General features: G+C 32.5%; 1 protein-coding gene across 5 annotated transcripts in view; it reads left to right on the top strand.

Annotated features, from left to right (window-relative positions):
- The window catches only part of inaE (inactivation no afterpotential E), a 49,254-nt gene extending 35,892 nt beyond the window's left edge, over nucleotides 1-13,362 (top strand). For all 5 annotated transcript variants that reach the window (XM_081975315.1, XM_081975316.1, XM_081975317.1 and 2 more), the window contains 6 exons: nucleotides 2,581-2,713; nucleotides 8,792-9,079; nucleotides 9,130-9,321; nucleotides 9,374-9,606; nucleotides 12,285-12,489; nucleotides 12,547-13,362. In XM_081975315.1, the coding sequence (XP_081831441.1) occupies nucleotides 2,581-2,713; nucleotides 8,792-9,079; nucleotides 9,130-9,321; nucleotides 9,374-9,606; nucleotides 12,285-12,489; nucleotides 12,547-13,110 (1,615 nt within the window). In that variant the 3' untranslated portion in view covers nucleotides 13,111-13,362. The remainder of the gene's footprint in view (nucleotides 1-2,580; nucleotides 2,714-8,791; nucleotides 9,080-9,129; nucleotides 9,322-9,373; nucleotides 9,607-12,284; nucleotides 12,490-12,546) is intronic.
- Nucleotides 13,363-18,626: the final 5,264 nt, after the last annotated feature.

Below are 18,626 nucleotides of genomic sequence, written 5' to 3'. Positions count from 1 at the left end.
AATAGGCAATTTTTGGTTTCGCTGCCATTTACAATTTATCACACATACAGGGTGTCCAGTAAGCACATGATCAACATTCTTTAGATTGAAAGGTGACGATTTTACGTAATTGTCATTAGAAAAAAGTGTATGGTTTCAATGCTATTGATGGTCAAAGTTGTTGAAAAAAAATCTATTTCTCTCTAATATCTAAATCGACGAGTTCCAGATTACCGGACATTTGCAAGGATTGAAAGAAGTTTAGCACTGGAATTTGGCGTACCAAAAAGTACAGTTAATTGCATCACAAGACAGCAGCTCTTTCATCCATAGCATGCAAGGCCTGTTCAGGAGCTTCTACCATCCGATTTTGACTGAAGACTTACAGGCAGAAGCTGGATTTACTAGAAGTGGTGTTTTTAATTCACATAATTTCCATCATTACGCAGAAGAAAACCCTCATGTGAGGCGTATTATCCACTTTCAGCTCGAATTCCGTATAAATGTGTGGGCTGGTATCATCGGAGACATTCTTCTGGGTCCTTATATCCTGCCCCATTGCTTGAATGGTGAAAATTATCTTGAATTCTCAATCCAAGGAAGAGTTAATACGTAGGGTGCAGAATGAGGTGGACGTAATTCGGAATGATGCAGAAATGTTGAGGAAGGTTTAATTCAATTTCATTCGAATCGAATATTATACATATCGAATATTTGTTGTAATTTCTATTTTTTTGAGAATCTTCTGCTTTTGAGATCTGGCTAAATTATTGCAACAAATCGACTTTTTTCGAAGAATGTCACAGTAGCCCTTTGATCATGTGTATACTGGTCAACTTGTATGCAGGTTTACATAGACCAAGATTTACCTGTCATTATTTACGATCCAGCAAACGAATCACTCATTAGTACATTCTAGTCACAAAAAGACGTCAAATACAAGTATTAAACTCACTTAAACATAAACTGGCATGAGATATAGTGAGATGTGTTTGTTTGATTTGAACTCTGATTGTTAGCTTACTTTTATGTTTTTGCCATCTTTTAGTGTTTTGACTGATAAATAATGTAATAGTTATTTATAATACTAGTGTGGTATGAGCGTTTTTATAGTCACGAATGGGAATTGTGGTGATCACACGAATCCATTAATTTGCTATAGCACACGGGTAATGTACAATATTTTATCTACGATTAACACATAAATTAGCAATTTTTTAACTCTAACTTTGAGTTACGTAATGAGGGATTTTACAACTACAGTGCGATAATGATTGTTTTATTGTACTTTTAGGGTTCTTTACCGCATGAATAATTATCGCACTAGTGTAGTAAAATCGATCATTACGTAACTCAAACGATGTAGACAATTTGTTTAATTTGACTATTTTGTCAGAAAAGAAATGAATGGTCTACCGTATTGCCTGAAAGTCAAAACATATCAAATAATCTATGTTTGTTATGATGTGTTTTGGGGTTCATATCTAAGAATTAGTTTCAAGTATTTACTCCCTAAAATTACATTAAAATGAGTTGTTTGTCATTTTTGGCTAATATTCTAAGTGAAAACTTTACTAACTTTAATGTTTCATGCTAATTTGAAATTATTAAAATCCACATTTAAGTCTTAGGATGAAGACCACATTGCGTTAGCCAAAATGTCGATTATGTTATCGACACACATTTTTAGTAAGGGGTAACTGTACTTTTTTGTTTTTTCATACTTTGATTTGCGGATAAACTTAGTCTTAGAATAATTTCTATAGAAATGACAGAATTAACCAATAGTAGCGTCGTGTCATTTTCTCTGTTTCCAAGTGTGCCTTTTTTTGCTTACAAGTGTGGTAAAAAAAAACTTATCATAGCAAAACTGTGAACTCACAGAGAAACATTAATAATGGCATACGGGAAACAACGACAGAAACCGTAATTAAACGTCTAGTAAGCAAAAACTTTAGGGCAATGTTGCCAGAAGCTTATCTGAATTGATCCACTGGATTAGTTACATAATTTTATTATTATATGGTTGCTATGTGTTAACTTTGCGTAGTTCTTGGACCAGATAGACTACAAATATGGGTAGGTTCTTAGGATGTGGTCAGTAATAAAACAAGGATCAAATTTCTTGAGCACTTGTAATTGACGTTTTGAGGCTGACTTGCCTCTTCATCAGAATATTGTCCTCAAATCAGTACGGATTTACTTCTTCTCTTTTTCGTTTAGTAATACAGATGTTTTTGATTTCCTACATAAGATGTACATATACCTCAAATAGGAAATTGTTCTTACTGAGTCAGAAATCAAGTTCATTATTGATTATTGTTATTGACTAAACCAACAAAAAAATAAATAATGGACATCGATCAAATAATAGTAAATAGTAAAACTTTTCTCTTCATCACTTGTTTCTCTGCACATATTAAGGAATAGTTCGAATAAATATCTACTATGTACTATTTTGTTTGTATTTAACTTGGTTCTTTAATTTAAAAAAAATTATCTTAGTATATCCGTGTCCGAGATATTGTCTTGTTTAATAACATTAGAAAACTAACCCTGTATTGTTATTAAATTTATGTAATATTGTTATTGAAATTCTAGGCAGGCCCTTTCCAATAAAGAACCAGTATATCAAGCTTTATGGGCTTCAAACACCGACTTTGACGAAGTTTTGATCTCACCCGTAATGATCCAAGACCATATGCCAGATAAAGTGATGGAAGCCCTTACGAAGGTACGTTCGCACATTGCTCACCCTTATGCAGTTCCTGAAGAAGCCGTCAACGTTGCCTTCAATAATACTGACTGAACCAAGCCCTGCTTGCCTTTGTTAATAGGGTGCATTGATGTGATTTTAGTTTACTTAATGTTTTGATATGCTTTTTATTTTACATATTGTTTATTGTTTTTTAAGTATTTGTTTTCGATTTTAAGTTAATTTCTGAATGGCTATTATTAATTGTTGCTTGACTAAGTAAAAGTGTATGCTTTAATTAGGCATGTGAATACCCATGTGCACCAATTTGTTTTTGTTTAGCACGGGTTTTTGTTAATTATTACTACATACCTTAAATAAGGCTGTGACTTAATTTCAACGAAACTGTATCTTATTAGTTTACTTTTTGTTTAGTTTTGTTTCATATTCTCCATTTTGTATTTATTGTTAGTTTCTTGATTTCATACTCAGTAGCTCATTAACTCACTAATTAAACTGTTTAACAATTTTTTACTTATTTGTTTAGTTGTTGTATAATCCACGCTATTTACAACATAATTGATATTAAAGGCAGAGGTTTATTTCAATATAATAGTGCTGCCTTCAAAGTGACTGATACAAGTATAGACAAAAATTCCCATTAGTTTATAAAAATCTTTTTTATTAAAAATATGGTAATATGAATTTCTTAACTTTTGTCTTCCTTCTTCTATGTAAGCACAAACTTTTCGATTAGACTTTTTATTTAGTTTGGGATCGCAAGCTTTCTAACACAAAACACAAAAAAATTGTACAATTTCCTATCTCTTTATTTTTCTTCCATTTGTCTACAGTCATTGTCATTATGTTGTTACCTCAATTAGGTAAGTACTTGATTCTACCTGGAGAAGTAGTAAAGCCAAAAAATTTTGTTCCTACAGGGTCACGTAACATAATAATTTTAAATATTTCTTTAAGACACCCTTGTACTTTCTACTAGATTTTGACAGGATCTCTTGTTGCTAAAAATGTGACATTATTACCTGTATAACTTAGGAATATGTAAAAATACAAAAATAATGAACTTCCACTGAAATTTTCATTCAGCATGTTTCAAAATAACCTCTGTCAGCTTCAGTTAAGAACTCCACTTATTTTACAAGCATTTCGGATAAACTCCTTATTTTTTTGTTTTATTTAAAATGGTAACAGAAAAAAACCTAGAGACTGTAAATTCAGTGACGTTAGATTAGCCCCCTACGTTGTTTAGATTTTGTTGTTTAAGATTACAGGATTCCCTTTGAAATATTCAAAGTGTATCCATAAATTCCTTTTAAGCTACTACAACTGCCAGATTCAAATTTTCAGAACAATTAAGTTGTAGCTCCTCTGAGGTCTATCGAAATGTAGTAAATACAGTGTTTCTCATTCAAAAATACCGTTTTATGTGACATCACATTTTTTCTGAGCCATTCTGAAGACCAGCTTTTATACCATCTTATATACGTCCAGGAGGTCGAGATGTATTTGGTTTTTACTCTTTCGCAATCTTTGCCAGCCGATCATCTGACATTCTGCTCACGTGGTCTCTCCGTTCTCTTCTTCGGTTTCTTGCCCATCTCACCACATCTTGGATCTCACATATTTCCCTTATTTCTTCATTTCTCTTCCGGTCACATAGCGTATATCCTGTTATTGATCTTAGTGTTCGCATTTATGTTGTTCTTAAAAGTCGTTTAGTTGTTGTGTTCTCCGCTCTAGTTTCTATAGAGTATTCTGCTCTTTCAGTGTAATAACTGGAGACCAAGTCCACTGAAACTAGTTTTGAAAAAACTTGCCTTAAATAGCGCTGTATACATACCATGGTATGTTTTCAGTGCACATACAGTGTGTCCATAAAGTATTGAATAAATTCGATTACAATTCAGGGAATTATGTTTCAGAAAAATTCTCGGAAACGTATGTTATTATTTTTAAACGCGCAATTTTTGAGAAAAAAAATTAAATATACAGGCCGTCCCAAAATTGAGATATAACCTTCGAGTTGACATTTTCAATTGAGAACCCCCATTTTTTATGGCAATTATGGATTCAACGTAAAGTTCTGAGTATTTTTCATATCCTATGTCGATATTCAGCTGTTTTCAAGAAAATAACAGTTGAAAATATAACACGTTTTATTGAAAATAGTGTTTAATAGAAAAAAAAACAATAATATACAGGTCTTTCATTTAAAAATAGTAGTAGTTCAAAAGTGAAAATCTTTTAGATAGAGAGGCTCCAATGCGGTGCTAGTACTAAACCCTGAAATTTTCAAAAAGTTATCTTTTGCAGTTTTCGAAATTTCGACGGCGGTAGTTCCCGGTGGGACACCCTGTATAGCAAAATAAAGCGTCTCGTCTGTCAGATTAAAATAAATTAAATTTCTTATTTTAAGACATTCACAGGCCACATTTATGCAACCATTACATTATGATCTCATCTCCTGATACTTTTGTTTTTTTTTTTGTGTAGGTATACCCAAATCGGTATTTATTAGCAGTCTCGTAACCTTGCTCCATATTTTACTGGGTACCCTGACTTTTAAATTATTTGTTGTTCTTATTCATATTAGCTTGCCACTCATATTTTATTACAGAACTTGTTTCACTTAAATGAAAATGCGAGGACGCTAAATGACAAAGACTGTTGAATATTTATTATATCAAAATTTATAGCAAATAATTTTGTCTAGACTAGAACGATGCAGGAAACATAACTTTTTCAGACGTCCATTCACTTCATTTATTTTGCATAGCGCAGTGATTGTGACCTTTCGGCATGCCCAAATAGAAATTCACTAAGCAAACAAGTATCTTAACTCGTTTTGAGTGGTAACTGGTCTGAAAGTTTACTATTTTTATTGTATAATGTGATGGAAAAAATAAAAGCGATTTAACAAATTAAATTCAGTTTTTTGTGATCATAAAGTTTGAACATAGAAATAAACTAAATTGTCAACGGAAATCATATGAATAAAAGATATTACAGAAAAGCAAAATATTTTATATAATATAGTAAATCTTTCCCAATTAATTATCAAGTTTTTTTCGATGTACCTACAGGGTGAGCAAATCTGACAAATCTAAAATTTATAAAATACGTCATTAAAACGTCATCTTTCACTTCCTAAGCAGGGTATTAATTATTATTATTTATTATTATTTACATTCACATTTTAAGATTTTGTGGCAAATTCAAAACTATAACTTAATAATAATTTAATCACTAAACTGGTAATGGATTCTTCCATTAAACCAACCCACCAATTAATTATTTTTCAAATATTATAATATTCGTCTTCGACTCGGATGATTTTTTAAACCACTCTCGCTCATGCTATTTGTTAAAACAAATTACTTAGAAACTCGTTTTTACGAATTTTTCCGGAAAAATTAAATGCACTAGGGATATTACCCCCGAATATATTTTTGAAATTTTTTTTATTGTTTTGTGCAACAGTGTGTTACAAAAAAACATTAAATACAATAATACTATGCACAAACCTGGCAGAAAGGACCTAAAGAAATTGTTGAATTTGAAACAAGAGAATTAAAATAAACCACATTTTAAAAATTTTGCAAAATAAATTTTGTAAATGGTCCTTAATCGCCAAACTGGCAAAAATGTCTACAGATATTGACCTGAGAAGACTCGATAAAGGTTATTGTAACAAATCCAAAAAATATTTTTGCGAGAAATGGCCTTAGACCAAATTTTTCATTTTTTGACTACACCTCAGTTAACCTAATTTAAGTCATCAGAAAGAGAAAGAAAATACCTTTTAATCCTCAAAAAAATTATTAAAATCGAGTGAATTAATTTGAAGAAGCAGAAGAATTTTGCTGTCCCATTCTTTGTGACGAGCATTTTATTTATACCTAAATAAAAACAAATAATAATTATCTTGCCCAAGTATTTAACCATTTGCACTAACCTCAACCCTTTTTTTTTAAATTTGTATTGAGATTTGTCTATGTGTTGTGTGTCGTATGGTGTCTGATCGACAGTGTATGACAGGTGGACAAGAAGCCTCGTCAATCAACACAGACTATACAAAAGGTCGGGACATCGGCCTATGATCTCAGACCTGCACCGTCCGACATAAGGTAACATTTTTGGGGATTTTTTATTTTGCTTTTTACACGTGATTCTTTGACGCTTTTACCTTAACGGGGTGTCCGAAAAGAAAATTAAACATTAATGGACTTACTTAATGCCAATAATTAAGAAAATCCAAAACTGGACATTTTTGCAAGCGATTTGATATTGGCTTTTAATGATTCCGGACACCCTGTAATGTATATTTATATTTCTTAAAACACAATTTTTATTCCATGTTTTTTATGCTTTATAACATTACTTTAGATAGAATGCTTAGTTTCGAATATTCCAACACTGAGTAGCTTAGTAAATTTTATATACCTATATTCAAGAATGTATCTATATCTATACTGCAAAGTTCGACAGGTGTAAATTTTTTCAAAAAATCAAAATTTAAAAATGTTACTAGGTGATAAATCTCAAAAAGTTAAGATAGAGCAAACGTCAATATCTCGAAAACCTTTACAGATAGATACAAGTTATCTTTACAGATAGATACAAGTAAGTATTTATTTTTAAATAAAAGTTCAACAACAGAGTACTTAAAAAAAAATAGACAAAGATTACAAATGTTTACTACTTCCTGAAACATCTGAAATAATATAACCGTGTAAAAACATAATAATTCTTCCAATTTTGCTATCTGACATAATGTTTAAGATGCGAATAAGTTATTTATCAAATTTTGAGAATATCATAAAATGCAGTTTGGGCTCAGTAGAACAAAGATTTGTCTTAATTATTTCTTTGCCTAACAAGTGCGGAAAGTGATACTTTCCCGCACGCCGACTGAAGTTGCCCAACCGAGCTAGCGACAAGAACATCATTTTTTCTACGAGCGAAAATAAATGATAAATTAAAATTGAAAAAGAAATTTAACAATATTGTTCTGTATATTCATATGTATGTAACTAAAATAACAGCACATTATAATTATTAAGTACAAAAATAATACTTGATTATAATCTACAAACTTGATTACCATAAATGAGTTATTGTTGATGTGATGGACATACTTTTAATCTCTTTTTACTAATATTAATAATAAGTGAACAATTATTGACATTTTGTAAGTTTATAGTACGCGATACAATTTTTCGACGACCTGACATTTTTTAAGTCTAACTTTGATTTACGCAATGTAGAATTTTACAGTCACTAGTGCGATAATAATTGTTTTATCGTACTCTCAAGGTGTTTTACCGCACTAGTGTAGTAAAATCGATCATTACGTAACTCAAAGAAAGCTATGTAATGGATCATTACCGTGCTAGTGGTCGATAAAGTAACTTTACCGCACTAGTGTGGAAAAGTACTCCTCCTTGTTCCATAATGGATGGTAATCTAACACACCAGACTAGAGTTATTTGAAAAAATTTCAAAAAAGTGTAATAAGGAAAAATTGTAGGGAATTACATTCTCTACAAGACTGCATCAGGGCACTTTTGCCCTAAAAGGTTATTTAAGGGAGATGTTTACCCAAAACTGTTTTAAAAAATGAAACGAGCGCATATCTCGGTTTTTTGAAAAAATATCAAAAAAGTGTAATAAGAGAAAGTTGTAAGGAAATAATATTCTCTACAAGACTTCATCAGGGCACTTTTGTCCTAAAAGGTCATTTAAGGAAGATATTCCCCCAAAACTCTTTTAAAAAATAAAACGAGTCCATAACTCGGTTATTTAAAAAAATATCAAAAAAGTGTAATAAGAGGGAGTTAATTTTTATTTTAACAACGCACTTACAAAAACGTAGTGTTTAGTGGTTTTTGTTTTTAAGTGTTTTTTTTATTTGGTTTTAGTTAGTTATTCACCCTATAGAAGAACGTACCCATTAACTGGATAGTAGGAAGTGACCTGTAAGTAATTTTTTATTTATGCATGATTGAAACTTAACCCAATTTTCCGTGCCATTACAATTTGATTTAGCTAATAAAACTTTTTTGATAAATATACTATGCAATTTTTCTCTTGCAGGTTGTAACTACGATGGGTCCTAAAAAACCACATCGGTCATCTTCAACGAGCGAATCAGCGATAACAAACTATTTCTCATCGGTATCTACTCCTCATATGTTCCTGGAAACCAGCTTTACCTCATTACAAAGCCCTTCCAGCAATTCCTCTATAACTAACGGGTATTTTTCCACCAAGAGTCAACCATCACCTTTGTCATTGCGTCAACCATTGTCCAATTTGAATTTTTCTTTTAAGAGCAACCGGTCGGATACCTCTTTTAAAAGTCAGCGAATGTCTTTAACTAAGGTAAAGATCATTATTCGTTTGAAGCAATAACGTAAAAGTAAAATATTTAGCACGAAGAACTCCCGTCCATAACGAAAAGTCTAAGTCTAAACCTTGTACCAAAAGTGGACCTAATCCATGATGATTGGTTGGGCTTAGCGCCTCTGGCTAGTCCTGAAAGTATGTCAGAATTATCTAGTATTAGTTCAAGAGCCAGTTTGGTAGCCACTAGTATTGTCGTGGAAATCAGTGGTACACCTAAGGTAAATATTATACTTACATATTTATTTTTAAATCTAATCGAAGATAATGTAGGTAATGAGACGCACCCCTAAAATCATCGGCGAACTGAGTAGCTGTGCTGATGATATACGGAACGTGAAAAGTTTTGAGAGCTGCAAAAAGTTCCCAGTCTTATGCATTAATAACAATAACAACGTTGAAAGTTCATCCAGCAGTAATATCAGTTTTGAATCTGCAGCTAGCAATCATAGGTGTTCTGGTGAAACTACTCAAGGAGGCTGTAATAAAGACTTTCTAAGCATTGGGTAAAGAATTCTTCTGTTTTTACCTAAAACCGTATTATAGGAAAATTAGAGAATTTGATTTACGCCTTCGTCAAGATATCCAGTTTTAAATGTCAATAATTCACCATAATAGTGCATCAAAAAATAAGTTGATATGCATTACGTAATTTTCCTGAAAAATGCTTCCCAAGGAAAATAAAGTCCTTTAAATGTAATTTTAAAAAATCGGTTTTTTTATAACTGTCAGACCTTTGGAACAATTTTGATCAAATTTGGAACAAGCCCTCCAAAATCCAGTGGCGTGGATACAGGAGGATGGTTTTCATGTTTTTGTCTTATTTTCTGCGTCACTGGATATTTTTCAAAAATCATAGTTTTTTTAATATCCTTGTTCAAGTTGAGGTGTAATTCTTGAACGCAGAAAACGGAAATCTCAAGAGACGTGTTGATAGAATGTGACAGAAAAAACTGACCACTGTGTTCCTGTCACATTCTACAGACTTTTCTCTTGATAATTCCCTTCCTTCAATTCAAGAATACGTACCCAGGTGGCACTTTCACTCTCTAAGGAGTGAAAGTGATATTTTCATTTCTCAAATGAGGGAGGAAATTTTAGCTTTCTATAGGGGTCGTAGAAAAATGTCTTTGTAGCCAGTTTTCATTGTTTCCGGACAAACCGACTTTACAGTAATGAAAATTGACTTGGACACCAAAAAGATACTCTGAACTAATTAATGAATTTAAGTGACATCAGAAGCTTAAAATTTGCATTTAAAAAGTCAGTTTTTATAATTTGAAGACAAATTTCAATATCTTAGTCTTGAAAATAGTCTTAAATACAGGATATTGACATTAGCATAATGCTATATACAAAAACAATTACATAAGGGTATAAAAAACTTAAAATAAATTTAAAAATACATAGGCATCACAATATAAAATGTTAAAAACTACAAAAAGTGTTCTCTAATTAATTTTTTAAAATTCTCGAGGTTGCTACAATCTTTAATATGATTCGGCAACATATTAAATTCCTGCAGTCCTTTATATAACATGGAATTATACAATTGACCAGTTTTACACGAATCAGACAATATAAAATCCGCAGAACCTCTAGTATCCTCTAGTACCTCTAGGTTTATGAAAATTGACTTAAAAATTAACTTTTCAAGTTCTTTTTACTTTGCTTTTCATTTTCTTAGAACTTTGGACTATTTTTAGTGCTTTAAAACTGCTTTCAGCTTGGAAAATTGAGTTTCAAGACTATTTTCAGGCAGTTTTTGATATAGCAGACTTAAAAAACAATTCTTACATTCTTCATATAGGCTTAAAAATGTCCTTTCCAAGCTTTGTTACTGTTAAACTTCTAGATACTTCAGTGCTAAAAGTTCGACCATTTCTTAAAAATCTAGATCAGAAATTGAGTTGGAAGACTATCTTCACAAAGTTTTTGGCCTGAAAACCAGTTTGTATACTGTCCTAGTGTTGAAAATGTCATTTCAAGCTTCTTCACTGTTAAATTGATTTCTACACTCATAGGTGCAAAAAATTGTAGCATTTCTAAGAAATTCAGACTGTTTTTAGTGCTTTAAATGGAAAAATGGAGTTCAAGACTATTTCTAATAGTAAAAGTCAAGTTTCAGACTCTTCAGTGATGAAAGTAAACACTTTTGGTACTAAATGCTACCATATTAGTCTTCTGAACTAATTTTTAGAAAATAATTAGTCCGAAATGTTAATTTGGACTGTTTCTATTGTTTAATTGAATTCTAGACTTGTTTCAAATCATAAAATTAAGTTGTACACCAACTAATGTCCTGAAAATAGACTTGTGGACTCTCTTCAGTCTTAGTGAAGTCAGTTTTAGCCTTAAAAGTAAACTTTTAGACTATTTAGTACAAATTTGGACTGACACTTACAAACAAGTCTTAAATGTTCAGTTTTACACTACCTATAATCTAAAAAATTTAACGCCAGTAAAAGTTAGTCCAAAAATCCAGTTTTTTATTACTATTTTAAGGACAACGATATGGTTATAAAACGTAATAACCCAGTTATCTCGTAACGGAATTTCAAATCAAAATTTTACAACAGATACATTTTTCTTCAAAATGAACAAGCAAATTGGAAAACTGGCATTTCTGAATAATATCCAGTGAGCGTAAAAGATAAATACTTTATTAAATTAAACTGAAATTTGTAGGACTGTATCTTCCTTAGAAAACGTTTTTAAGGAAAATAGACACTCGAATGGTGAATTATTGACACTTAAAACTGGACCACCCTGTACATATATCAATACATAGTTATTTACCTAACAAGTGCGGAAAGTGATACTTTCACGCACGCTAAATGAAGTTGTCATTAGTCGCCTCAGTGGGTGCGGGTGCGGTAAAGGCACTTTCCGCACTTGATAGGAACATGAATTTTCTTCTAGCGTTTCTAATAAGTGGAAAAAAGTTGAAATTGAAAAATAAATTTTTAATAATAGTGAATTTAACAATTTTGTTAAACCAAAATATCAATAGAAAACACTAAAGTTTCTTCGCTTAAGGATTTCGTCCTGTTTTTTTTTTCTTTTCCTTTTTGCTGAAACCACATTCTGTTTACGACATACACTGTGAGTGAGTATCAGAAAAACTAAAATAATTGAAATCATGATTGGTTTAAAAATAATTCACAGATTTTTGTGAATATAGGTGTAGCGGAATCCGAACTTCAGAAAGCGGAAGCGATTTCCAATCAGCTGAAGAAATCTTAGACAACGTTCTGGCTAGTGCCGGATGTAAAGAGTTTTTTAGTTCCGACCCCAACATACTTGATTTGCATCCTGATACTTTGATGGAGGACAATCCACAACCGGTATATTTTATACGTTCTGCGTCCACACCAGTCTATCCTCAAGTAAGTAATTGTTTAGCATAACCTTAAAGCAGTTGCTTAATTCGAGACGTTTTTCAGATGCTTAGTCCTTCATCAGCTCATGAACTGGACCCAGATTTCGTCTCTAACTTAGCCATTGACTTAGTTTCACCAGATGAGTCTCGGTCAATTATACAGTACCATCCAAACAAGCCCGGTTCTTCCTCAGCTGATTCAGGAAGTGTATGTCGGACGCCTTCGGACACGACAAAAAACGTTACTTTCAACCCTCAAGTGGTCACCGTCGATACGAGCTGTGAGATTCCTTATTCTCCTCCAGTGAAATGGCGGCTGTTTAAAAGCAAAAAACAGAAACAACAATTAATGGAGCCACCCAAACAGCTTCCACTTCCTAATCCTAATACAACAGCGGTTCCTATTAAAACGATTCTCTCCAAAAGTAAACGAAGTGAAATTGAAGTGACTGGTAATGAAGACTGTGGTAGGTGTTTTGCGAGGACTGAAGATTTGCCACTGCTTAGCGGTCTTAATAATAGCGTTGGAGAACCATCCCCATCGCCAAAATTCGTCCGAAGAAAAAAATACGTTTATCCTTCAGACATTGTGGTGATTAATAAACCTCCTCACGAGAGTGCTGTATAGTGCATAAGTTATTTTTATTTTCGTAGCATTCATAGACTTTAGTTGTCTATATTTTTACTATTTTGTATAATTCAGGACTTTTATTAGCAGTTAGATTATTTGAACCGCAGTTTTGAAAAAGACTTTAAAGTTGATAGATAATTATTATGCCGTACTGTTGTCATTAGGGTCCAAGATGTGTACAGGAAATATTTATTGTGAATGACACTTGAAAAGTGAGTAATCGATGAATAAAGTGCATAGTTGTTTTTATCGGCCAGGTTATTACTTATAATGTAGATTCAACCGCAGTAGTTCAACTAACCTTTCCACATCATTAATACTAAATTTATTAAAAAGCTATAGTTACATGTCATTATTTCAAAAAGCCTACTTATACAGGGTTTTTCAATGAAAAGTAGCCACCCTGAATATCTTCCAAAATAATTTCTCTGTTAAAAAATGCTAAGACACGTCAACAAAGATTGCAAGGGGGACATCTTTTTACGTAGGATTTGAATTTCTGCCATCAGCCCCTTTGCCGCCATAGCCACCCCCACTAAGTTTTCAAATGGCACCATACCCTGTGTGGCACATCCTTGGAAAGGGTATTTCATAGGGAATTAATTGCACTATTTTATTTGTACTTTTGCTTTGAATTGAGACCAAAAAAAATAAAAACACGTTTTGAGTTTTTTTAACTGCAGAAATAATAGCAAATAGCGGTTATCATTTAATTAATGGCTCAAAATAACCTCCGTTAACTTCCATACAATAATACAAGCGACTTTGGAGGAGTTCGCGAACATTTGTGAGGACTTGTATTATTCTGAGGCATTCATGTATTATTCTCTGCCTAAGGTCTGCAATATTGGCCGGCTGTGTTGCATAGACTTTAGATTTTAAATGCCCCCATAGAAAAAAGTCCAACCGAGTGAGGTCGGGTGATCTCGCAGGCCATTCCATGGGACCACATCTACCAATCCATCTTCCAGGAAATCGATTGTTTAGATATTCTCGAACGGGAAGTGGATAGTGTGGAGGTGCACCGTCTTGTTGGAAAATTAGTTGATTTTCAAATAAATTTTCATCATTTTCTAGTAGCTCTGTTATGGTCGGATCAACAGTGGTGTCAAGAAGCTCAAGATAAGTAGCGCCATTCAAATTACCGTCAATAAAAAACGGACCAACGATGTGGTCTCCTAAAATACCTGCCCAAACATTAAGTTTTTCTGGATATTGGATATGGGTTTCCCTAAACCAATGTGGATTCGTGTCTGACCAATACCTACAGTTATGCCTGTTCACTTCTCCATTCAAAAAAAACATACACTCATCACTGAAGCAAATATTGTACAACAAGTCCACGTTGTTTGTCAGATTAGTAGACATAATTTCACAAAATTGTAGTCTTCTATCATAGTCATCTTCGTTTAATTCCTGAACCAATTTTACCTTGTATGGATGAAAATTGTGTTTTTTTTAAATTCTCCATACACTGCTTGTCGAAACACCCGATGCATGGGAAATTTGATTTAATGACTGATTATTATCCATTGCAACGTGTCCCAAAACAGCAACTTCAATTGGTTCATTAATAATTTGTCTTTAAGATTGATGTTTTTTGTTTGTCACTGAACCAGTTTTCATGAATTTTTGCTTCAACTTTAAGACATACTGATGACCAATTAATTTATCTGGATGAAAAATGTACAATTTCTATTCTTTCGGTAGTCGTGTAAACCATATTGACAATGTTCCTTCAAAACGAACTTACAAGTTGACCGACTGAGGCAAAAACATGGAATGAAAAACAGGTATTCGGTAGTGTTATCAGCAGTTTGACCAAAATAAGAAAAAAATGTTTTTTTTTTTTTTTTGGTCTCAATTCAAAGCAAATGTACAAATAAATAGTGCAATTAATTCCTTATGAAATACCCTTTCCAACGATGTGCCACACAGGGTATGGTGCCATTTGAGAACTTAGTGGGGGTGGCTATGGCGGCAAAGGGGCTGATGGCAGCAATTCAAATCCTACGTAAAAAGATGTCCCCCTTGCAATCTTTGTTGACGTGTCTTAACATTTTTTAACAGAGAAATTATTTTGGAAGATATTCAGGGTGGCTACTTTTCATTGAAAAACCCTGTATGCAATGAGTACTATAAATAATTAACAAATACAAACAGTAAGCTTAAATAATTGAATAATAAATCTGCTCTCACGTTTATGAACCTGCAAAATCGCGAATTTCTTTTTATTTTTCTCGTGTCACATATTGTCGAGGTTATGCTAACTATTATTAAAACAATAACTGACCGGTAACGTTATGATTATTTGCCATTTTTTACGTCATTTAACGTTACGCGACATTGACCCAAATTATTAGATGAAACCAACCGGCGGTTCATTGTTTGACTCATGTTTAGTCCAAGAACAAAGTCGCAGTAATTATCCGTCACAGCCTAAATATCAACTATCCGCACTAAAAACCCCCACAGCCTCATAGAGTATATTTAAAATTTAATAACCCGTCAGATAGGATAATGATATTTAATTGTGACATTCAGTTATCTTTGTAAGAAATTGTGCTTGAAAAATTGGTATCATTATAGTCTTAAATTAGAACATGCACAATAGAATTAAAAAACTGCTTCAATCAAAGTAGGTTATATCATTAAACTAAAAAAATTATATTAAACTATCAAATAAAAAAATCAGGTGCGCCAATCATTTTTGATAATTTTACATTGATCAAGTTACATGTGTCAGTATTACAAAAATTATTACTCACAAAAATTGTCACTCTAGAGAACAAGAAACCTCAAGTTGTTGTGGTAACCTACGTTGAAGATATTGAAGAAGAAGAAACGTCAGATCTTCTAGATCTGTGGCGGCTGAAACCTAACAAAACCAAACCAATATTAGTAGAACTTGCTGAGAAGGTTGTGGTAGAAGTGAAAACCCAGACGGATGAAACAAAGAAAATCATTATAGGGATAAAAAAAGATATAAGAGACTTCATAAACCTAAAGAAGAAATCATTATTATAGTGACATGAAACTTCAAGTTGTTGTGGTAACCTACGTTGAAAATATTGAAGAACTGCCTGAAGAAGAAAAAACGTCAGATCTTTTAGATAGGTCTATATTGCAGCTGAAACCTGAGTAAACCAAACCAATATTAGTGGAACTTGCTCAGGAGGTTGTGGTAGAAGAAGTGAGAACCCAGACGGATGAAACAAAGAAAAGCCATTAAGAATAAGAAAAAATATAAGAGACTTCAAAAACCTAAAGAAGAAATTATTACTAGTGACACAAGAAACTGAAGACCTTCCTGACCAGATGCAGGCAAACATTGAAGAAGTCACCTCTGAAGATATAACAGATATTTTGGAAGGCACAGTCTTGCAAGAAGTACCAACTGTAAAGGAAATCACTGCAGAACTAGTGGATTCTACGCCAGTGAAAAGGTAACGCATTAGCGTCTAGGTGAAAAGGCTGAAGTAACCACTGAAAAAGATGGCGAAGCAAGTGGACAAGTGACTGAAGGAAACAACTACGAAACTAAACTCTCTAAATTATTAAATTTATTCAGAAGGTGTTAAAAAGCAAATCAGTAGGAAGAAGGTAATTAAAAAATAATGAAATGAACAGTCTAAAACAAGAAAATGTTGTCACTCAAGTGGTACAACTGCCAGAACAAGTGACTGTGAAAGAAGTGAAGAAAGCAACGATGAAAGTAATTCACAAGGAAAAAAAGACAAAATTGAAACTCACAAAAAAATAACTTTAACTTTCAAATTACGTCACATTCGCTTTGTGGAAAACTGACACAAGTCATTTACGAATTTTTTTCTATCTTTGTCGCGAGCATTGAGTTGAATTTGTATTTTGGAATTTTCATACTTGTTTATTGTTTTTTGAGAGATTCAGATTGTAGCTTGTAGCGTCATTGTTATGCTATTATCTTAAAAGAAAATAATTTTCAAGCATTCTTAATTTTCTACGTCAGGTAATGAAGAAAACATTGTTCAACGTGTTAAATAATTTTATTGAAACGGCATGTTCTCTACCGCTTTCTTGAAACCAAAATGTACCTAATCCTTCCTTTTGAACTGCGTGTATGTGTAATAAATATTTGAATTAACAATTAAAACATAAAAGAGTTTAATGCGGATGTAATGAATGCCAGAAAAGTGTTTTTTGGGTAAATTCCGTAAAAAGAAAGTGAAACAGAAAGGAACAAGGATGATAACCCGGCGACACGTGTTTCTGCTTTTTGGCTTCATTAGGCGTGTAACTCCATCTGTATGAAAGGAGGTTCAAAAACCACCTGACATACACATGGTGAAACATATACGGGTGTAACCTGGAAAAGGAAAGACAAAAAACAAACATGGATATCACAAACGGACAGCAGTGGCACAATTGTAATTTCCGCAGAATATCCACCAAGTCTGGATTTAGAACATAAATTCAAATTCAAATTAAAAACAAAATTCAAATCTTTATACATTATGATGATGATCTTCGATATGATGTACCTATTTAAAATAAGCAACTGGTATTTACTTTAAGTATACTAGAAAGTGTGTATAATATCTTAGTTGAACAACCTAAATTGACTACCTAAAAATGACAAATTTGCCTACCTTCTTATTATTTTTTCTATAACCATGCAGAATCAATATATTTTCTTTCCGGAAGACCATTAAAAAGATGATGCTAATAAAACCAAACTTTTGATATCATTTTTTGTCAATATGTCCCTAGTATTACGTGGTTTTTCCTCATAGGCAATTATAAAGAAATTTTAATGACATAATAATATAGCTTAATCATCGACTCTTCCTAAATGTCTTCAATATGGTGAAAAGAACCATAACCATTAACTAACTATAGGAAATGCAAATCGACAGCAATAGATTTACATAACAGAGAATGAGTAACAACAAGAGTCCTTGATTGGAAATCGTTTCAGAATCGAGTGGATTTTTTATTGATTTTGTTATACATTCAAACGATGATAGCGAAAATGTGATTCAACTAAAACATGGTTAAAAAGATCAATAGCTTTGGTGATGATAGTAATACAATACCTCAATTTCACACTTATCACCTGACACAAATATCCCGGGGTGTTGATCCACGACTAACAGGAAGTGTATCAATTAGAACGTCCTTTAAAATTTAAATATTTTAGTAACTGGTTCCTAGTTAAAGGGAAATACATACTGGAACATAGTTAAATGTGTGTAAAACAAAATAACTATTGATATAACCAGTTCAGAAAACTTATGTAAAACAAATGCGCAAAGAAAGTCACATAAAATAGAAGTTTTCAAAACATAATTATGTCTATTTGATCTAAACTGCTCGTTAAAAAGAATGGGACCCCATTCTATATTCTTCTTGCCTCTTCACTTCATCTATTATTTTATCCATTCCTACATTGAACACTAAAGGGCTCCCTGCCATATCCCTCCATTTAGAAGTATGGGTTTTGTATTTTTCCTTGGTGTTATGATTTTGATTCT

The sequence above is a fragment of the Ips typographus genome, linkage group LG3 (assembly GCF_016097725.1).
Source record: "Ips typographus isolate SLU linkage group LG3, UJ_Ityp_2.0, whole genome shotgun sequence".
Lineage (NCBI taxonomy): Eukaryota > Metazoa > Arthropoda > Insecta > Coleoptera > Curculionidae > Ips > Ips typographus.
The sequence above is the reverse complement of the archived record's forward strand: the minus strand, read 5'-3'. Positions and strand labels throughout refer to the sequence as shown.